A 20,576-nucleotide genomic window follows, 5' to 3' on the forward strand; every position below is an offset into this window, starting at 1 on the left:
ACCTCTTTGCACTCATTCCTGGACGTTGCTTTAGGATTCTTTTTGCACTACTGAAGCTACGCCTGAGAGATTTAGCATTTATAAGGCTTATTATGATTATTGCCTCCAGGGTTATTTACTGTGGGCCATCTTTTTTTTTTTTTTTTTTTTGATAGGATGGAGAAACTGAGAGAAGAGGGGAGACAGAGGAGAAAGAGACAACTGCAGGGAGTCGGGCGGTAATGCAGTAGGTTAAGCACACGTGGCGCAAAGCGCAAGGACCGGCATAAGGATCCTAGTTCGAGCCCCCGGCTCCCCACCTGCAGGGGAGTCGCTTCCCAGATGGTGAAGCAGGTCTGCAGATGTCTGTCTTTCTCTCCCCCTCTATCTTCCCCTCCATTTCTCTCTGTCCTAGCCAACAACAACGACAGCAATAACAATAAAACAACAAGGGCAACCAAAGGGAATAAATATTTAAAAAAATACAACTGCAGACCTGCTTCATGAAGCATCCCCCCCTGCAGGTGAGGACAAGGGACTTGAACCCGGGTCCCTGCGCACTGTATGTGTGCGCTTAGCAGGCGCACCACCACCTGGCCCCCGGATCCAAGTTCTCATCCTTCCGTGACAGGTGTCTGCTGTCCCAGCAGCTCAGACCCTCCAGCTGAGTGCGCCAGCTCCCCTCCCCTGGCCGCCACCGCCCACATGCAATGCTCGGCCTTGCCGGACGGACCCCAAGTTCGCATCTCGCTGTCCCCTTCCTGCTTCCTCCCCAGTGACAGAGAACGAGGGAGAAACAGGAACCTGGGGTTTGCACCCAGCCCTCGCTGGGCCGGCCTGGGAGCTCTGCTGTGCGCACCGCCCAGGCCCTCCCTCCAGTTTCTCAGGTTCCGTGATGGCGCACCTCGCTTAACAAGAGCTTGCGAGCTCCCTCCGGATGGGGCAAAGCTGATGATTGTGTCATTTTTAAATCCGTGATGTACTGGATGGAGGAGGAATCGAGAGGGAAGGGGAAGACAGGGAAAGAGGACAGACCCCTGCAGGCCTGCTTCAGCACTCATGAAGCTTTCCCCCTGCAGGTGGGGACCGGGGGCTCGAACCCGGGTCCCAGCACGGTCACATGCACTCAGCCAGGTGTGTGGCGCCACCGCCCTGCCTCACGACTGTCATTCTAACAGCTGAGTAGCACGCCGTTGTGTAGACACGGATCCCACTCCCTTAGCCACTCACTTGCCACTGGGCTCTGGGTTGCTTCCAAGTTTGGGCTATTACGAGACAAGTTACACTCTGAACACGGGTGTGCACAGTCACTTTGGAAATACCAACGGGGGGGGGGGGGGGCGCTGGGCCGTGGTGCACGTTACAGTGCTCAAGGATCCAGGTTCAAGCCCCTGGGACCCACTTGCAGGGGAAAGCGTCACGAGTGCTGAAGCCGGGCTGCAGGAGTCTGTTTCTTTCTCCCCACTTCTCTCAATTTGTCTATGCAATAAAAATACTTTAAAAAATTATATCAAGGGCAGGGGTAGAGAGCATAATAGTTATGCAATGTAACTCTCATACCTGAAGCTCTGAATTCCCAGGTTCAATTCTCTGCACCACCATAAGCCAGATCGGAGCAGCGCTCGGGTAAAAGAAAAAAATCTACCAACAGGGCTGGCAAGATAGCGCTCGTAGGAGATGCCCACTTGGCCACTCATGCCATGACCCACGTTCAAGTCTGGCCCCCACTGCACTAGGGGAAGATCTGGCGGCAGGGTTCTCTCCATCTCCGTCTGGAAAAGCCGTCCAGCGTGGTGAAGCCCTGGCAGAAGAAAAGTGACACCCAAGGACACATGGCTTCACTCTGGAAATAGTTGCAAGGAGTCGGGCAGTGGTGCAGCGGGTTAAGCGCAGGTGGCACAAAGCAAAGGGACCCGCGGCAGGATCCCAGTTCGAGCCCCCCGGCTCCCCACCTGCAGGCGGGTCGCTTCACAGGTGGTGAAGCAGGTCTGCAGGTGTCTTTCTCTTCCCAGTCTTCCCCTCCTCTCCATTTCTCTCTGTCCTACCCAGCAACGATGACAATAATAATAAAAAAAAAAAGAAAAAAAAAAGAAAAAAAGTTGCTTTAGATTGTAACCACCACACCCACCTGTCCCAGGATGCGGGACAAACTTGCCTTCATCAGGCCACATGTGCAGCTGAGCAACCCCATTATCTATGAAAGCACCGGTTTTGGGGTTGGCAGGAACTCAGTGGGCAGAGCACATGCCTTACTGTGTGACGGATTCCTGGCATCACAGAAGACACAGGGCGCTATGAAAGGGCAGCTGTGGGGGACACCTGGCAGCATCAGACATGTGTGAAACCTCGATTCATCCCTTAGTGACACTTCAGAAATAAGCTTACAGCCAGTTGTTTCTTTGATCCTTAGCAACCTACCATCTAGGGCTTCAAGAGCACGAACTGAGGCTATTTGTTCTGCTCTCTGGTGATCGCGATGGGGTCCACTGCTCCCAGCAGCTGCTTTTTTCCATCTTATTGATCGGACAGAGAGAAGTTGAGAGAGGAGGGGGAGACAGACAGGGAGACAGACACCTGCAGCCCTGCTTCACCACCTGTGAAGTGTCCCCCCTGTAGGTGGGCAGCAGGGGTTGAACCCAGGTCCTTGCTTAGTATTTTTTTAAAAATATTTATTCCCTTTTATTGCCCTTTTTATTGTTTTTTAAAAATATTTATTTTATTTATTCCCTTTTGTTGCCCTTGTTGTTTTATTGTTGTAGTTATTATTGTTGTCGTTGTTGGATAGGACAGAGAGAAATGGAGAGAGGAGGGGAAGACAGGAGGAGAGAAAGATAGACACCTGCAGACCTGCTTCACTGCCTGTGAAGCGACTCCCCTGCAGGTGGGGAGCCGGGGTTCGAACCGGGATCCTTATGCCGGTCCTTGTGCTTTGCGCCACCTGCGCTTAACCCACTGCGCTACAGCCCGACTCCCCCTTGTTTTTATTGTTATTGATGTTGTCTTTGTTGGATAGGACAGAGAGAAATGGAGAGAGGAGGGGAAGACAGAGAGGGGGAGAGAAAGACAGACACCTGCAGACCTGCTTCACCGCCTGTGAAGCGACTCCCCTGCAGGTGGGGAGCCGGGGGCTCGAACCGGGATCCTTAGGCCGGTCCTAAGGCTTTGCGCCACGTGGTGCACTGAACCGCTGCGCCACCGCTCGGCTCCCCTTCCTCTTCGGATCATGTGCACTTAGCCAGGGGCGCCACTACCCAGCTGCCGGAACTGGGGTTATTTAAAGCTCTTAACTGTCGACATCTTACAAGAAGTTAAGTAGGGCAGTATCTTGAGTAAGAGCAAAAATAAAAGAGATTAAAAAAGTTAAGCAAACACATTTGTCCATAATATTTTAATACTTTTCCACTTTTAAATACTGGCTTTAATTTTGTGATTGTAACATGGAAGATCCAGCTTTATTATTTTTTAAAAACATCATCAGGATCATAATAAATAGTTACATTCTACATACCCCAATGGTACTTTAAGATGATTATGCTTTGAGTCTGTAGGTGGTCACTGACTGTACAATTTGGGCTCAACTCCGGGGAAGTGTCCACTGGACAAATAACTGACAGGCTTCAAAGTAACCAGCACGGAGAGACGGTTCAGCCCACCAGAGCTCTCAGGCTCCAGCTGTACAAACCCGTGTGCACGGGAACCCAGCCTCCCCAGCCTCGCCTCACACCACCTGAGCCCTTCCTGGGCCCGTGTCTGTGGGAACCGCCATCTAAGAGCTGCCGGGACCACTCTCCCTCCGTCACCCTGTCAGGAATCTTGTTTTTCAAGTGAAACCCTGCTCTCTCGTCTTGTTGGGAGGGGGGGGGCAAGCCCTCAGTGACAAGACCCCTCCGTCACCATCACCAGTATTTTTTCAAGTTCCCATCACAGTACAAAAAAGTAACCAAGTAGTAAAGAATAAAGGATACTTTTACCCCTCTGGGGGAGAAGTAGGAAATGACTGAGTTACAAAGCATGGTGGATCTTTAGTGAGCAGAAGTCGGCCATGTGGAAGCATTCCTGAGGGTCTGGTACTGTCCTGAGGGTTCGTAGCGCCCCTCTGAATTTCCACGTCAATTCTTTCTGCTCCCCGAGCGATTTTCCTAAATCTGGTTTGGATGGGATTAACTTGAGTGAAGTACCACTGTAGTTATCAAAAGGTAAAATGTATGGTCTTTTTTAATAAAAATTCTGAGTGCGATCATTTTATTTACAGGATTGCAAAAGTGTCATCATTAACATTTAGTGCAAACACAACTCATGACAGATTTAGATACTGCTCTGTCGACTTTCCAATTCAGTTATAAATAGCTACTTGTCTGTATGCACGGCAGTTGCCAGAAGTGGAAAACAAAGAAACATTGATAGTGGGTATTTAGAATTTTTTTCCCTGAAGATTCCTATGATGATGGTGAATAAACCTTCCCTTCCAGCCCTCCCCCCAGCCCCATCCCGACCCCACAGCTGATTGTAAAATAAAATACACATCTGAAGTATAAACTTTCTTTTTAAAGATCACGATATAAAATGCCACCTGGTGATGTGGTGGCTGACATGCCCGCGTGTCTTAGTCGTCTCAGTAGCGTTCCCACCATGTAGGCACTTTTCCACGTCATCGAATCATCAACTGCACTTTTCTAGAATAAGGCATATTCCATGCACATCATTTTGAGAAAGGTAAATTAAAAATAGGGAAGATTCATGGAGCGTGAGATCTGCGTGCATGTAATGTAAGCATATTCTTATATGCGTTTTTCTCTCTGTACAGAATAATAAATAGCATTATATCTGATGCAAGTAATTCACTTCCAGGATTGTGCATATTAAGTGATCAGACTAATCCCATCATTCAATTATCACCTTGCATTCATCATTAAGACACCATTAATTACCACGTGTGAAATATATACAGGACATGTCTCTCGTAACAGGACTTTGTTTTACACACTGGGCCTGACTTCTGTGTCTCTGCAGAGCGACTACAGAAGGCCTCTGGTCTGTGAGCACGTGTGTGTATTAACAGTTAAGATTCTGAAGTGGGCAGTCTTTTTTTTTTTTTTTTTTTTTTTACTGCAAAGAGTATCATTCTTTGCCTCAACTCCATGCTTCAAGGTTTTTTTTTTTTTTTTTTTTTTTTTTTAAAAAAAAACAGAGGCCTAAAACAAAAGCAAACAAACAACAGTTACAACAACAAGGTATTTTACGTTTACATTCTTAGAGTAACTAAGAAAAGGCTTTCAGTTTGAGCCTCATGGGCACCTTTACTCCCTCGCTGGCTGCTCTGATCAGCAGCAGCAGAACTCTGCTCACATTTCTCTGTCTAACTTACTTTTTAAACTGATCCAAATGACAAGAACCAAAACCCAAACCAAACAAACAAGAAACTATGTATTACTGCGTACTAAATCAAATTTCAAACTAAGGGCTAGGAGAGAGCTCACCTAGTAAAGACACCAGAGGAAGACCTCTCTGAAAGAAATAAAGAGAAAACAGACAAAAGCCAACTGCTCCCCCCAAGAAACTGGTTTGGGAGCAGTGGGATTGCACATGTGTGAAGCCCTGGTAATGGCTTTAGAAAAGCAAAGAAAAGTCAAACTGGAACAGTCTGATTTGCTCTAGTCATACCATCCAACCTTCAGGCAGCTATGAGCTCACTTTATCTCGACTACGGGGTTATGGCTACAGGATTTGTCCAATGTTTCTGTGTGGAGGCAGGCAGAACCAATTTCAGAATCACCAAAGTGTATCTGTAACAAAGTTAAATAAATCTGCAGCACACAGCAAACAACTAAAAACACAATAGAAATATAAAGTTATTGGCGGGGCGGGGGGGAAGCTTTTCACTCTTTCTCCATCAGAACAAGAGCTCTTCATAGGAGCAAGATTCTGGAAAAGGCAGAACTCACAGGTTATGGACAGCCCTCAGTTATTAAGACACTTCACACGACAACATGTATCGATATAGAAACCAGCAGCGGTGAGTTCTGATTATTCAAAGCAGGGAAGCCAGAGTTCTGGACGCAGATTGGACTGCAGGCCTTTAAGAAGCCCATTCAGGTGTTTGGTGCACAGAAAGCACATGTCCCATGTGCACTTCAATTCTGTGCTTTTCTGTGTGCACAAAACATCACATGACTGAGGATCTTAGGTTGGACTACAGTAAATTAAAAATTCTGAAAAAGTTTCCAAAAATTAAAGCATTAATTCTTAGTTGTGATTCAAAGTTGATTATTTTTTTTTTTTTTGTCTCTTAGGAGCAAGCAAATAAAAATAGAGCCATATACATGTAGTTGTACATGTACTTATAACAGTTATAGGCTGAGCAAGAAGGTCTAGCAGGACACAGCTAGTGGGAGGTGTTCAGCTCTGCTTCTCAAGTTATTTCTTCATTTCTGTACACCAGGCCAAGTTCTCAGGCCACAGACAAGGCTGCAGATCCTATGTTCCAGCTCAGAGCATTCTTTTTTATTCTCCAACATGGAATATCACACAGCCTTGCTCCAGTCACTGCAGGAAAGGGCATGAGAAAGAAGTCAGCACCACAGCGTCACTCAGAGCAGACCCCTATCACTCTCTGAGTCCAGAAGATGCACAAGTCGACTGAGACTCTCACTTGAAGAACAAACATGCTCTGATCTTGTCAGACGAGTGTAAGAGTTTTACGTTTCAAATATGCATGGGTCTCCTTGGCTCTTTACGGCCCACGATTCACTGAAAGCCATCCGATCTGCCAACAGAATCGAGAAGGCCCGCTTCCCTACGTTTGCGACCCACTTCCTGCCCATGCCTTTTAAGTTATGACACACGGATTTACCACATTTGAGGAACATGTGAATTACATTGGATTTCTTTGGGATGTCCACACTGAGTTTTTTCTTTGAATAGAAAAAAACAACAAAACAAACCTTGAATTTGGTTCTTGGCCACAAAGAAGCTGAATCTGGACTCAAGGTTAGAGGTGACTTTTGACCAGTGAGTCTTTCAGCCGCACCTTCGTGTCTACACACATTTCCACAGACATGCTGCTCATTTCCCAAGCACGTCCTGCACGCCTCCCCTTCTCGATACTATCAGCCTCAAAAAGCGGAGTGCGTGTGCTACAGAAAGCGCTACTATGGATTCTTCTGCCTAACACACGACTGGTTTCCGCCCTGCTTGGCGAGGCTGGGAACTACCCGCAGGGAAGCCAGCAAACGCAGACCCGTGGGCCGGGCCTCCGCTGGCTCAGATGGCAGCAGGGAGACACATGCGGGTAAGCAAGGCGCCACCCCTGGTGGAGTGCATTCCCGTATGTGGGGACCCAGGCTCAAGTCCCAGGCACCGCAGGGAAGCCCCGTGAGCAGAGGAGCAGGTCTGCGGTCTCTCTCTCTCCCTCCCCTCCCTATCTGAAGGGAAGGAAAAAAAACACTGAGGTTCACCAAGAGGCACAGGGCTCTGGTGGCAAAACAAACAACAACAAAAACAACCCTACAAAAGTAAATATCCTTTATAAGCAGAAAAACTAACATAAAGGCCATAAAAATTACAAGTCTTTAACTGAGAACAAACAACTTCACTATCTGCAGAGACATACTAGTCTGGGTCAGAGAGAACACAGAACATTTATTTTCCGGTACCTGTTAACACTAGAACAAAATAGGTTTTCCTGAAGTTTTCTCCTGGACGTAGGAAGTGAAGCGCTTCAGAAACTTCGGGTACTCCCGCTTTGCCACTGCCCTTAGCACCGAGGCTGGTGCCCACCCTCCAGGGTTCACTGCAAGACAAAGGGAAATTACGGCTGTTAAGACACAACTCTCAGAAACACTCCATATATTCAAGCAATTAACGTCTTTTATAAAGTCTTGAGGACAACAACCAAGAAGGTATTTACTTGTTCACTGCTGCCAGAGTCATCACTAGGGTTCAGTGCCCCTGCGATGAACCCAGTGCTTCTGGCAGCACCCCTCCTCCTCAAATAGAGACAGAAAAGGGGAGAGAGAGAGGGAGAGAGGGAGAGGGAAGGAGGGAGAGAGAGAGAAGGAGAGGGAGAGAGGGGGGAGGCAGGGAGAGAGAGAGAAGGAGAGGGAGAGGAGAGAGAGAGAGGGAGAGAGAGAGAGGGAAGGAGGGAGAGAGAGAGAAGGAGAGGGAGAGGAGAGAGAGAGAGGGAGAGAGGGAGCACGAGGGAGAGGGAGAGATTGAGGGAAGGAGAGGGAGAGAGAGTGACCGGGGGGGGGGGGTTATCATCTTCAACACTCGCACTGCCTATGAGGCTGACCCTGGCAGGCAGTGAGTGGCTAAGGGCTTGGACCTGGGCCCTTGTACATGGTGAGACGGGGAGACGTGCACTCTGCCACTGCTCAGCTCCAAAGAAAGCACTTACTACTTTTCTAAAATGTTTTTTTTTCCAAATAAATGATAAGCAAATGTTAGTATAACAGTGATATGACAACTTTAGGTTACTTAGGGCAGATTTATTAATAAAACTATTCCAGCCTTTGGGTTCATGATTGTTCAACAATTTGTTTGGCTTCGTATGTTAACTCTCTTTTCAGCCACCAGGTTCCAGATGCCAGCATGATGCCAACCAGACTTCCCTGGACAGACGACCCCACCAATGTGTCCTGGAGCTCCGCTTCCCCAGAGCCCTGCCCCACTAGGGAAAGAGAGAGACAGGCTGGGAGTATGGATCCACCTGTCAACACCCATGTTCAGCGGGGAAGCAATTACAGAAGCCAGACCTTCCACCTCCTGCATCCCACAGTGACCCTGGGTCCACACTCCCAGAGGGATAGAGAATAGGAAAGCTATCAGGGGAGGGGATGGGATATGGAGTTCTGGTGGTGGGAATTGTGTGGAGTTGTACCCCTCTTATCCTATGGTTTTGTCAGTGTTTCCTGTTTATTAAAAAAACAAAAACAAAAACAGGGAAGCTTCCAATGAAGGGGATGGACAGGGAACTCTGGCTCTGTGGAATTGTCCCATTATCTTACAATCTCGTTAATCATTACTAAATCACTAAGAAAAATTTTTTAAAAAGTATTCTAATCACATAGTAACTCATCAGGGCATAACTGTCGTTTAAAAATATAATGGTTATATAATATTTTATAGCTACAGTCTCATCTGAAGAAGGAAGCTTCAACATTTGATTAGAGGGATCCTAGTCACTACTGTGACAGGCAGCAGGCAAGTGGCGCACAGGGCAGCCCACAGCTGGCACTGGGGAGACGTGCGTGCCCAGTGACCGGGGAGGAGAGTGGAGCAGAGGCTCGGAAGCACGAGTGTCCGGCACTCAACAGCTGTGCGCTTCTCTTGTTGCTGTCTGACGATACAAGGACGATAAGGAGCTACCTAATGGAGCATCTCACTCAGCCAGAAGTATGGGCGTGTCATCCAGAAACACTGATTCAGGGCTGGGAGACAGTATCACGGTTCTGCAAAAGACAAGTCTGGGAGTCGGCGGCGGCGCAGCAGGTTAAGTGCAGGTGGCGCGGAAGGATCCCGGTTCGAGCCCCCGGCTCCCCACCTGCAGGGGAGTCGCTTCACAGGCGGTGAAGCAGGTCTGCAGGTGTCTGTCTTTCTCTCCCTTTCTCTCCCCCCTCTCTGTCTTCCCCTCCTCTCTCCATTTCTCTGTCCTATCCAACAACGACGACATCAATAACTACAACAACAACAAAAAACAAGGACAACAAAAGGAAAAATAAATAAATATGAACAACAACAACAAAAAAAGAAGACTCTCATGTCTGAGGCTCTGAGGTCCCAGGTTCAATCCCCAGTGCCACCAGAAGCCAGAGCTGAGCAGGACTCTAGTTCTGGCTATCTCATTAAAATAAATACATGAACACTAAACAAACAAACAAAAAAATTCTGATTTAGTTCTGCGGTGAAATTCAGGACGTGTGTACTGTGCAAGCTTCCGTGTAATTCTGATACATATCTTACCAAACTAGGAGCTACCAAATGATAACACAGTCAAGTTACAGCAATCATGTTATGAATATTCACATCGCCAAGGAACATACATAAAAAAGCGATCTACATACCATTAGCTACATATGTGATCTTGCACAGAATGTTGTCCCTGCTGATCTCCTGGTCTCCCTCCGGGGGGCTTACTAAGGTCTGGCAGATCATAGCAATATTGATTTTGGCACGAACACATCGGTTATTCTGCTGCAAAGACAGAGCAAAACAACAAACTCAGTGCTGCGGCGACCCCGACGTTCTGCAGCCTCTTGTGGCTTCACAGTGCATTAGGTCAACAAAACTATGGTTAAAATCTCGCAAGACTTGTAGCAAGCAGCAATAAACACCAAGAGGAGCGGACATCAGGAAGGAGCCGGCGGAGCAGCGGCAGGGAAGGAAGCTCCGTGCGGGGGAGACCGGCGGTCCGTCCCGCCAGGGTGAGCAGGGTTCCAGAGGGTTCCAGAGGGAGCGGCGTGCGAGGTCACCCGCATACGCCCCTCGTGCAGGTGTCTCCCCCGACCTCGGGGAAGGAGTCCTGTTGGATGCTCGCTGTCACGAGCTTCCTTCCAGCAACACCTGCGCACACGCGCCAACACGGCCGTGTACACAACAGTGTACGCGGGGAGGCCAGCGGAGCCGAGACAGCAGAGAGCCATGTGCGGAGCGGGCCTGTGCCTACTCGCTGTCTGTCATGGAGGGACTCTACGCTCACAGAACACTCAGGGAGGGAGACGGAGAGACTCCACGTCCTACTCCATGTCCACGCAGCTTCCGTGTCTTACTGGGACAGGGAGCCCGAATCGGGTTTCTGGCACAGGGTAAGGAGCATGTACTCCTTACGTGTACTTACAGGAGCGCTGCTGTGATCCACTGAAAAGTTGCAAACTATCCAAGTTTCAGGGTCGTTCTCCGTCAAGGCGAGTATCTTTCGAATGGCAGACAGATATAATACATCTCGCTGAGAAGCAGGCCACACTCTCTGTGGGAGAAGCAAAAGTCCTGAAAACTCGAACTACTCTTTATTCATAGGTAATACGGACCGAGAGAAACAGTAAAGATCAATGAGTATCTCAGCTGAAGGTGAAATATGTTAAATTTTAGACAGAAAATATCTGATGAATGGCTTTCAAAGGAATAATGCTCCATTCTTTAAAATCACTTGTAAGACATAACATAAACCTTGCCATTTTAATCATTTTCCAGAGTGATCTTTGCAGAACTGTGAATTTATTCTATTTGAATACATTTGAAAAAATCCTTTATTATTGGGTAGAGACAGAGAGAAATTGAGAAGGGAGGGAAAGAGACAAAGACGCCTGCGGCCCTGCAGGTGGGGACCAGGGGTTTGAACACAGGTCCTTGTGCACTGTGACCTGCGCGCTTCTGCCTGGCCCTTTAGCTTCACTTGTCTAGACTTAAGCCCACGGCCTACACTGAGTCATTCCCAGTCTTTCTGTCATCGAACACTTACTGGCAGAAATGCTTTCGGCAGGCTGCTCCCCGGGTCAGTTACACTGAGATAGGAAGACTGCTGCTTCCAAATTATTGGTCACGTTTCTCCACCCCAAATGCAAAGTAGCTGCTAGCTGAATGTTTTCATCTGAATCAAAACCGATTTAGGACAGAGAAAGGTGGTGCTTGGGAAAGTGTGTGGCAGCACGCGGGGTCTCAGCCTTGCTCTCGGGCTCTGCAGTGCCGGACCAGTGCTGTGGGGTTTTTCTCTTACACAGAGAAGGAAAGCAAATCAAACACAGTTCTGTGAAAGGAGGAAAACTGAAATGCTCAGTCATCTGGGGAAATGGAAAGCGCACCGAGCCCTATTTCGTTTCCTTGTCTTTATCACCGGGGCTTGGCGCGGGCACTACAAGGCCACCACTCCTAGTGGCCACTCCCCCCCGCCCCCGGCCCGCTTCAATTTCACTAGAGTGTCAGGACAGAGAGAAACTGACAGGGGAGAAGCAGAAAGGGAGAGGGAAAGTCACCTGAAGACCTGCTTCACTGCGTAAAGTTTCACCCCTACAGGTGGGGAGCTGGGGCTTGAACCCAGGCCCTCCCACATGGTGATGTGCGCACCACTGCCTGGCCCCTCCATGTATTTTTTTAAAAGTAACTTTATTTATTTACCAGAGCTCTGCTCAGCTCTGGTTTATGGTGGTGTGGGAGACTGAACCTGGGACTACGGAGCCTCAGGTATGAGAGTCTCTGCATCACCATTATGCTGTCTACCCCACCCCCATATTGCTTCCATAACATGTAACATTACTTTTGGTGGACTTCTCCAAAATTTTATTTCCTTTATTATGTATACAATACATTAGTTGGTAATTTTCAGAAAGGGCATAGAGCAGAACAAGGCATATATATATTTTTTTCCAATTTTAAATATATAGAAAAGTATATAGGTATGAAGTCAAAAGGAACCAATCTGAGCAATGATGTTTCTGTGCTCTACTGAACAACAACCTCTCACTCAGAAACTCTCCCTTCAGATGATCATTTAAATCACTTTCCTGTCGATGATTCTAAACACAGGTTAATAACATACTCTGTTTCTATTATTATTGTTGCCAGAGGAAATAATTAATTTTTCATACTTGTTAACTATCCATCTGCCTATAGACTAGATACCAGAAAATATTTAAATTCCATTGTTTCTTCTCCAGACTTAACATGTGCATAATCACAGAAAATCATGGAGCAGTTTCTGAATAGCCCTCAAGCTCTTACCACCTGCTCCTACTATTATCTGAAGCACCAGGGTCTCACTCATGCAGTGTCACGGCTCCTGGGTCTACCTTTTCTCTTTTTTCTTTTAGGAGACAGAAGATGCCACCAAGCAAGCTCCCCTCAGTCTGTGCTGCTCCCACGTGGCGGCAGAGTCAAAGGCCTGTAGCACACAGGGCCGGGCACGTGCTGCCCCGCTCTCCTGGGCGCCGCTGTCAGTGAGCTGCTATCAAGCCAGGAGGGAGCACAAGGTTGAGCGCACATGGCACAGTGCGCAAGGACCTGGGATCGAGTCCCAGGTCCCTACCTGCAGGGGGGAAGCTTCACGAGCAGTGAAGCATGGCAGCAGGTGCCTCTCCCTCTTAATTTCTCTGTCTCTATCCAAAATAAATAAATTAAAATGTAAAAGAATTGTTATACCTATCAAATATGTGACATTCAAGAATTCTTACTAAAACCTATGGTTCTCCCGTGTCACTGACCATCTCAGAGAATCTACACGCCTCAGTCTGGACTACACTAGGACCCTTCTGGGAAAAAGGTCTCTTTACCTTGTGAGTTTGATAAACGATGATCGCGTTATCAGCTAATGTTTCCACCACATGAAAATTCTCTATAGTTGCTGAAATGAAGAAAAAAAAAATTACTAGCCCAAAAGATGCACTCTCTTTTTTTTAGAATGTGGCAGACTTATGCCGAGAATTCATCACAGTGGAACATTGTATGGTAAAATGAACAGGATTCTGTACATGGGTGAAGTGCGACGAAGATGGAGCTATGCAACCTGACCGCCAGCAAGCGCCATCACCCTGGTCCCCAGCACGGAAGCAATCCGAGCTGCTAGTGCGCCACTCAGACACAGATAAACTGACAGCAGGACCTTAAATTTCTCAAAGTTGAATAAAATGTCTATTAAATGTGACTATTTTGTAACAAAATGTCAAACTGCCAGTGACATTTTACAATATTCAAAAGCCTCCAGGTTTATGATAGCTGGTCCTTAATGGAACACACACGTGAATAAACTCCTAACAGGCACAGCTGTAGTCATGGGAGATTCACTCACAGAAACAGTGGTCTAGCCAAGGAGTGGAGGCTAACACAGAAACCTTTACTCCTGGCTAGCCTTGTAGCCACTGGTAAATCACATCACTATCCGAATCTTACTTTACTACCAACCTACGGCTCAGGGTTGCTGAGTAGATGGAAGGCTGTAATAAACTGAAAAATCACTCTACACAGTGAAAGGCTGTAATACAATGTGCGGTACTCTCTGCACGGTGAGAGGCTGTGATACAATGTGCGGTACTCTGCACAGTGAGAGGCTGTGATACAATGTGCGGTACCCTCTGCACTGTGAGAGGCTGTGATACAATGTGCGGTACCCTCTGCATGTGAAAGGCTGTGATACAATGTGCGGTACTCTCTGCACGGTGAGAGGCTGTGATACAATGTGCGGTACCCTCTGCACCGTGAGAGGCTGTGATACAATGTGCGGTACCCTCTGCACGGTGAGAGGCTGTAATACAATGTGCGGTACTCTCTGCACGGTGAGAAGCTGTGATACAATGTGCGGTACTCTCTGCACAGTGAGAGGCTGTGATACAATGTGCGGTACCCTCTGCACGGTGAGAGGCTGTGATACAATGTGTGGTAGCACTAGCTTCATTTTCGTGTGCGGTTCTCCAGATTGCTCTCCAGTTCTTTTCCCGTTTTCCTCCCCTCACCAGAGCCCCGCTCAGCTTGGTTGTGTGGTGCAGGGACCACATCTGGTGTCTGTTTGCATAACCATGATGTTATCTCCCCGCACCACTCCACACCCCCCCCAGATTATTTTCTACCGTAGAAATTCAGGGTGAATCTGATATACATTCAGAAGTTACATCAACAAAAACTGTATCAGTAACAGCAGCTTACTTTCCCAATCATTGCGGACATCAACGTTCCAGAAGTAACTGCAGACCTCGTGTCCTGTGACGCCTTTGACTGCATGAGTCGCTTTCAAAGGGTCCAGAACAATACCGTTTTCTTCAACTTCTCTTCTATATACCTAGAAAAGATATTTGAGAATCTGTGTGTGAGCTAACAGACAGCTCTAAAGTGTGATACTGAAGTTAGATTGTTAGAAAATCTATTTATGGAAGGCCGGGTGGTGGCGCACCTGGTTGAGCGCATGTATCACAATGCGCAAGGACCTGGGTTCGAGCCCCCGGTCCCCACCTGCAGGGGAAAAGCTTCACGAGTGATGAAGCAGGGCTGCCGGTGTCTCTCTCCCGCTATCACCCCCTCCCTCTTGATTTCTGGCTGTCTCTATCCAATAAGTAAAGGTAATAAAAGAATTTTAAAAATAAAATCTCCTTATGAAAGATTCTGTCACAAATTTTAAATGTCAGCCAGGTGGCGGCACACTCAGGTGATGGCATGTCATGACGCACAAGCACCTGGGTTTGAGCCCCAGCCCCTAGCTGCAAGGAGAAAGCTCCACAGATGCTGAAGCAGTCCTCTGTGCATCTCTCCATCTCTACCTCTCCTTCTCTCCAGTAAATACATTAAAGAACTAAATACATTCTAAGTGTCAACTATACAAGCAATTCATAAAGGACTTAGAACTACAAATCTAAGGTGACTTTTAATCACAAAGAAATGCTTATGAGTGGTCAGCGGGTCTAAAGAGAATAGGTTTTGTCTCGAGGGCTCGAGTTCACGTGCGCGAACAGTGCTCCAGTTCTCTCTCATTTCAAACAAACAGGGAGAGGGAGAGAGGGAGAGAGACAGGGGGGGGGGGTGCGACACAGAGAACAAGACCAGAGCACTGCTCAACTCTGGCTATGGTGGTGCTGGGCCTTGAGTGAGAGCCCTCAGAGCTCACAGTCTCCGCAGCCCAATACAAGCCCATAAACTATGCGGGGCCTGCAGGGAGGAGCTTCAGGATCTGTGAAGGTGCTGCAGGTGTCCCTCCCTCCCTCCCCATTCCAGCTCAGACTCTGTCTCCATCCTTCACTGCACCATCAGCGTGAGTGTGTGTGTGTGAGTGTGTATTTGTGTGTGTGTGTGTGTGTGTTTGTGTGAGTGTGTGTGTGTGTGTGTGTAAGGGTGTGTGAGTATGTGAGTGCATGTGTGTGTGTGAGTGTGTGCATGTGCGTGAGTGTGTGTGCGTGTGTGTGAGTGTGTGTGTGTATGTGTGTGTGCATGTGTGTGAGTGTGTGCATGTGAGTACATGTGCGTGAGTGTGTGTGTGTATATGAGTGTGTGTGAGTGCGTGTGTGCGTGTGTATGTGTGTGAGTGAGTGTGTGTGTGTGTGTGTGTGTGTGTGTGTGCATGCAGAGAAAGGCAAAACAAGGGAACAAAGCAACGATTGGGCACCTTTCATCAAAACAGAAAGCTGTCAGCTAGTTCTGCCCTACTCATAACTAAACCTCAAATTATTTTTTCCATAACTTAAGCAAAGCTATCACTTCCTCAGAATCTGGTACTTCTTTGATCAAATGTTAATACTTTGTCTAAAAGTAATTACTAATTTCCCATTTTTGTTGCCCTTGTTATTGCTGTTGTTATTGGGCAGGACAGAGAGAAATGGAGAGAGGAGGGGAAGACAGAGGGTGGGGGGAGACAGACAGACACCTGCAGCCCTGCTTCACCGCCTGGGAAGCGACTCCCCCCGTAGGTGGGAGGCTGGGGGCTCGAACCTAATTACTGAATTCTACCCTTAGTCACCCCGCTACAGTGGCGCTCTGACCGTGCCGGCTGCCGCAAGCCAGCGGGGCCACACCACCAGGAGTTACCTTCATTTCTCCTTCTTCTACCACCAGCTGCCAATTGGCATCCCCACCTACATCTTGTAACGAGTAAGTCATGTGGTTATGCACCATCTCTTCAACCTTGAAAAGAAAGACGAAGTCGTAAGAAACCATTTCCAGTTACGGTTCTGTCAGACTCTCTAAAACAGAAAGATAGCTCACAGTTCATGAACAGTGTTCTGAGAAAGCCAGCAACCCAATGTGCAAAGGCTAGAAGGTTTTACTAAGTGTTGGGAAAAAAAACGGTTTAGTGGACATTCCAGATGTGGTCAGGTTAATGGCAAGGGGGAGAAATAGGAGAAAGATGCTTCTCTTATTAGACAACATAACATATAACGGCCCAATATGCAACAAGTATGTACTCCTGAGAAAGGAATAAACTACGCTTACGCTAAGAGTCATAGAAAATTTGTTATAAACCACAAAAAAAAAGGTGCAGTGTTAAATCAAAGAAGAATGTGCAAGACATAAGTGTCAACTCAGTGAAGAAACAAAAACAGCCAAGAAGCAGAAACACTACCCAAAGGCTGAAGAATCGGACTGAATGGTGATATTCAGCGTAAGGACAGCAGCAGAAAACAGACCCAGGGCGCACGTATGCTAGCGTAACGGACACAATTTGGCAATGAGAAAAAAAACCTCTAAGACAGTGTGCATGGCCTTTGTCCTAACAACTCCACTTCTAGGAATACAGTCTACGGAAGCTACTGACCAAAAATGCACATGTGCATGTACAGAATTTCATACATTTGGATACTGAGAGGACTATGATGTATATGTGTGTGTGCACAGTATTTCAGGTATTTGGATACTGAGTCCATTTACCATACAGGCAAACTGAAAACCCAATGTTCCATTACTAGTATGTACGAAAATCCAGTGCATAAGCCCAGACACACACCAGAATAGACAGATGAGAAGATGAGAAGGGCTTTACCATCTTGAGCCAGCTTTTCAGATAGAGATGTATGGAGAGGGAGGGAGGGAGGAGGATGGTGGGAGGGAGAGAGAGACTGACTAGCTGACCATGTCCCTGAAGCTCCCACCCAGCTGGTGGGAACTGGGCCTAAACCTGGGTGTGCTCACAGCAAAGAGTGAACTATCGGGTGGGGGTAGATAGCATAATGGTTATGCAAACAGCCTCTCATGCCTGAGGCTCCAGAGTCCCAGGTTCAATCCCTCGCACCACCATAAACCAGAGCTGATCAGTGCTCTGATAAATAATAACAACAATAAATATAAATACAAAATAAAATGTTAAAAAAAAAAGAGTGAACTATCCAAGTGAATGATCTTGCTGGCTCAGAATCTGATTTCTGTGTGAAAAATAAAAACAAACAAGCACTTGTTACAAAGTAAAGAGTATTTATGCAGTCTGGTGTGCGCCACTGCATTTGTACATGGACAAAATACAGTGTTTCACGTTATCTGCTCTATTTTCTAATATTTCTAAAATCCGACTGCACCTCTGGTACAATATAAAGGGAAAGGCATATCACAACAAAAATGTGGAAAAGAGTGTCACACAAAAGTTCCAGCCCCGGCTCCCCACCTGCAGGGGTCACTTCACAAAGGGTGAAGCAGGTCTGCAGGTGTCTGTCTTTCTCTCTCCCTCCGTCTCCCCCTCCTCTCTCAATTTCTCTGTCCTATCCAAAAAATAGAGAAAAAGAGGTTCACCAAAGATCACCACAGACAGACTGTCTAATTTGATTTACTTCTCGATAGGGTTTTTTTGTTTCAAATTTTTTGCGGTGACATCTTTAAATAATGTGTTAAGTTAATAAACATGACCCTAAAAGGTCCGTTTACAAACTCATTTTTTCCAACTTTCTATACATTCTGACTTGCACTATTACAGTACATATGCTGGGGGCTAGGTAGTGGTACACTTGGTCGAGCAGACATGTTACAATGTGCAAGGACCCAGCTTCAAGCCTTTAGGTTCACATTCCTGGTCTCCACCTGCAAGGAGAAAGCTTCATGGACAGTGAAGCAGTGTTGCAAGTGTGTGTGTGTGTGTGTGTGTGTGTGTGTGTGTGTGTGTGTGTGTGTGTCTCCATCTGTTTCTATCCAATAAATATTTAGAAATTACTAGAATGATGATAGAAAAAATGATAAGTATGATTCTGGTATTTGTTCAGAATGTTGTTGTAATGTCAATAAAACCTCAAACTTCACGATCACTTAATATGGAACAGGTCAGCTAGACCAGAGTTCTAGCTGGATCACAGAAGCAAAGCACAGAAGAGTTGGAAAACTTGTCCAACATTTTATAGCTCACTGGCAATTTAGCTTGGTTATTCTGACTAGAGAAAAATTCTACATATGATGTAACATAGTGATATTTAATACAACCTCATGGGTAGAAAATTTAATGCCAAACATGAAGCGATCAATAATAATGATAGTAACAATAATGTTGATAGTGAAAAGCCTTCTCCAGTGGCAATTTGCTTTCCATGACGCAGGCAGAGCCCGCGGAGCAGCATGCAGTCCCTGGCTCAGATTCCTAAGCCTTGTGCCATGTAAATACTGCAGAGTCAACCTGCACAGGTCAACAAAGGAACTAGAACACTGGTCCATATAATGTCCATGGAAATCTGCATAAGGAAATGCAGCCTGCTCTAAGCAGCTCAGAATCACAATGGCAGTGAATACATTTCCCTCTTGGATACGATTAATGAAAAACAACTTTTTAAATTGAAGTCATGAATGGCTTACAGTTTCTCCAACACTGTCAGCCCCTGCCTGGGTCCTCCACGGCTATGCACCAGGACCAGAGAATTCTGACTAATGAAACTTGTTTATATGCGAAACATACCCTGCACTCCACCAAAGCTGCTGAATCCTGTCTGAAGAAAGACTGTACATGCTATTTAAAAATGTGTGTGTGTGTGTGTGTGTGTGTGTATGTGTGTGTATGTGTGTGTATATACATATAAGTAAATAAAACACAAGCAGCTAACTTCTAGCTTCAATTCAACCGTCATCTTTTGGAAGTATCTCCCACATGGCAACATCCCAAGCGAGTCTCAGTAGCGCACACGTGCACTGACGATAGAAGAGATGCTAAGCAGGCAAGGAAGGCCATTTTAATAGTTACTGTTACTATTCAAAAACCAAGACACGTGGCTGAACCAAGCATTTCTAGGAACTGGCAAGCGGGCTAGAATACAGCACCACACATTCATACAGTACCTGGGAGCTGAATCTGTGAACATCGTCAGAGGCACTGACTACATCAACGGAAGACACGGAGGAAGAGCGACTACAGGGCTACCAGAGACAGACAAAGAGAAACCGAGTGGTCAGAACAAAGGCACAACAGAGCAGTCAGCACCAGCTCCCAAACAGCAGAGACAGGAGAACAAGGCGCTGTACACGGCAGGCCCCGCAGCAGGGCGCACTCCGCGCACCTCGTATGTGCGAGGCTCCAAGGTCCTTCGAAAAAGAACGTGATGCTTGCGATGATACAAAGCGACACCGCTCGGGCGGGGAGCTAACACGGCGGCTATGCGCAGGACGTGCACCTGCAGAGGCCCTGGTTTGGTTCCTGGTGCCATCAGCAGCCAGGGCTGAGTGATGGTAACTGCCTCACCTCCTTCAAAACTGCATCAGGCATTCCCCGCTTCACTCATACCTCCCCCACTCCTTTCCCCTCAAAAGAAAAAGAAGTTAAAGTCACAAGACTTCTGCTTTGGAAGATGTATATGGAAGAAAACACATAAATGCCCAAAGCAGAAAAAGAAAAAAAAAAAAAAACACTTTAATTTCAAGAAAAAGGAGAGAAGTTATACAAGACAGTTTCATCAGCAGTGAACGTTTGCCTCCAGTGGCAGCTCACCTTTTGGACAAATCTGTGAGTCCCCACGGAGGAGTAGACATCCGCAGACGGCACGGAAGAAGTCCGATGCAACCTGCTCTTCTCACTCTGCGACTAGGGAAACACAAGATAAGACGGAATCGTGTCTAACTTAGAAATAGGCAGTATAATCTGTAACTACCGACACTTAATTGCTTAACATTCTAGGCACCTTTATTCACTATGAATCAATAACACCGCTGCCAAAATAAATTTCTCCTATGTAAAC

General features: G+C 46.9%; 2 protein-coding genes across 2 annotated transcripts in view; one reads left to right on the forward strand and one right to left on the reverse strand.

Annotated features, from left to right (window-relative positions):
• POLK (DNA polymerase kappa) overlaps positions 1 to 20,576 on the forward strand; it is a 358,361-nt gene that overhangs the window by 218,485 nt on the left and 119,300 nt on the right. The gene's annotated exons all lie outside the window — the stretch shown is intronic.
• Positions 5,162 to 20,576, reverse strand: part of CERT1 (ceramide transporter 1) — a 65,227-nt gene continuing 49,812 nt past the window's right edge. The window contains exons 10-18 of the mRNA XM_060201062.1: positions 20,330 to 20,422; positions 19,684 to 19,761; positions 16,471 to 16,566; positions 14,605 to 14,737; positions 13,239 to 13,309; positions 10,814 to 10,942; positions 10,041 to 10,170; positions 7,632 to 7,768; positions 5,162 to 6,522 (exon numbers count right to left, since the gene is read on the reverse strand). Of these exons, the coding sequence (XP_060057045.1) occupies positions 7,641 to 7,768; positions 10,041 to 10,170; positions 10,814 to 10,942; positions 13,239 to 13,309; positions 14,605 to 14,737; positions 16,471 to 16,566; positions 19,684 to 19,761; positions 20,330 to 20,422 (858 nt within the window). The 3' untranslated portion in view covers positions 5,162 to 6,522; positions 7,632 to 7,640. The remainder of the gene's footprint in view (positions 6,523 to 7,631; positions 7,769 to 10,040; positions 10,171 to 10,813; positions 10,943 to 13,238; positions 13,310 to 14,604; positions 14,738 to 16,470; positions 16,567 to 19,683; positions 19,762 to 20,329; positions 20,423 to 20,576) is intronic.

Source organism: Erinaceus europaeus, chromosome 11 (genome assembly GCF_950295315.1).
Source record: "Erinaceus europaeus chromosome 11, mEriEur2.1, whole genome shotgun sequence".
Lineage (NCBI taxonomy): Eukaryota > Metazoa > Chordata > Mammalia > Eulipotyphla > Erinaceidae > Erinaceus > Erinaceus europaeus.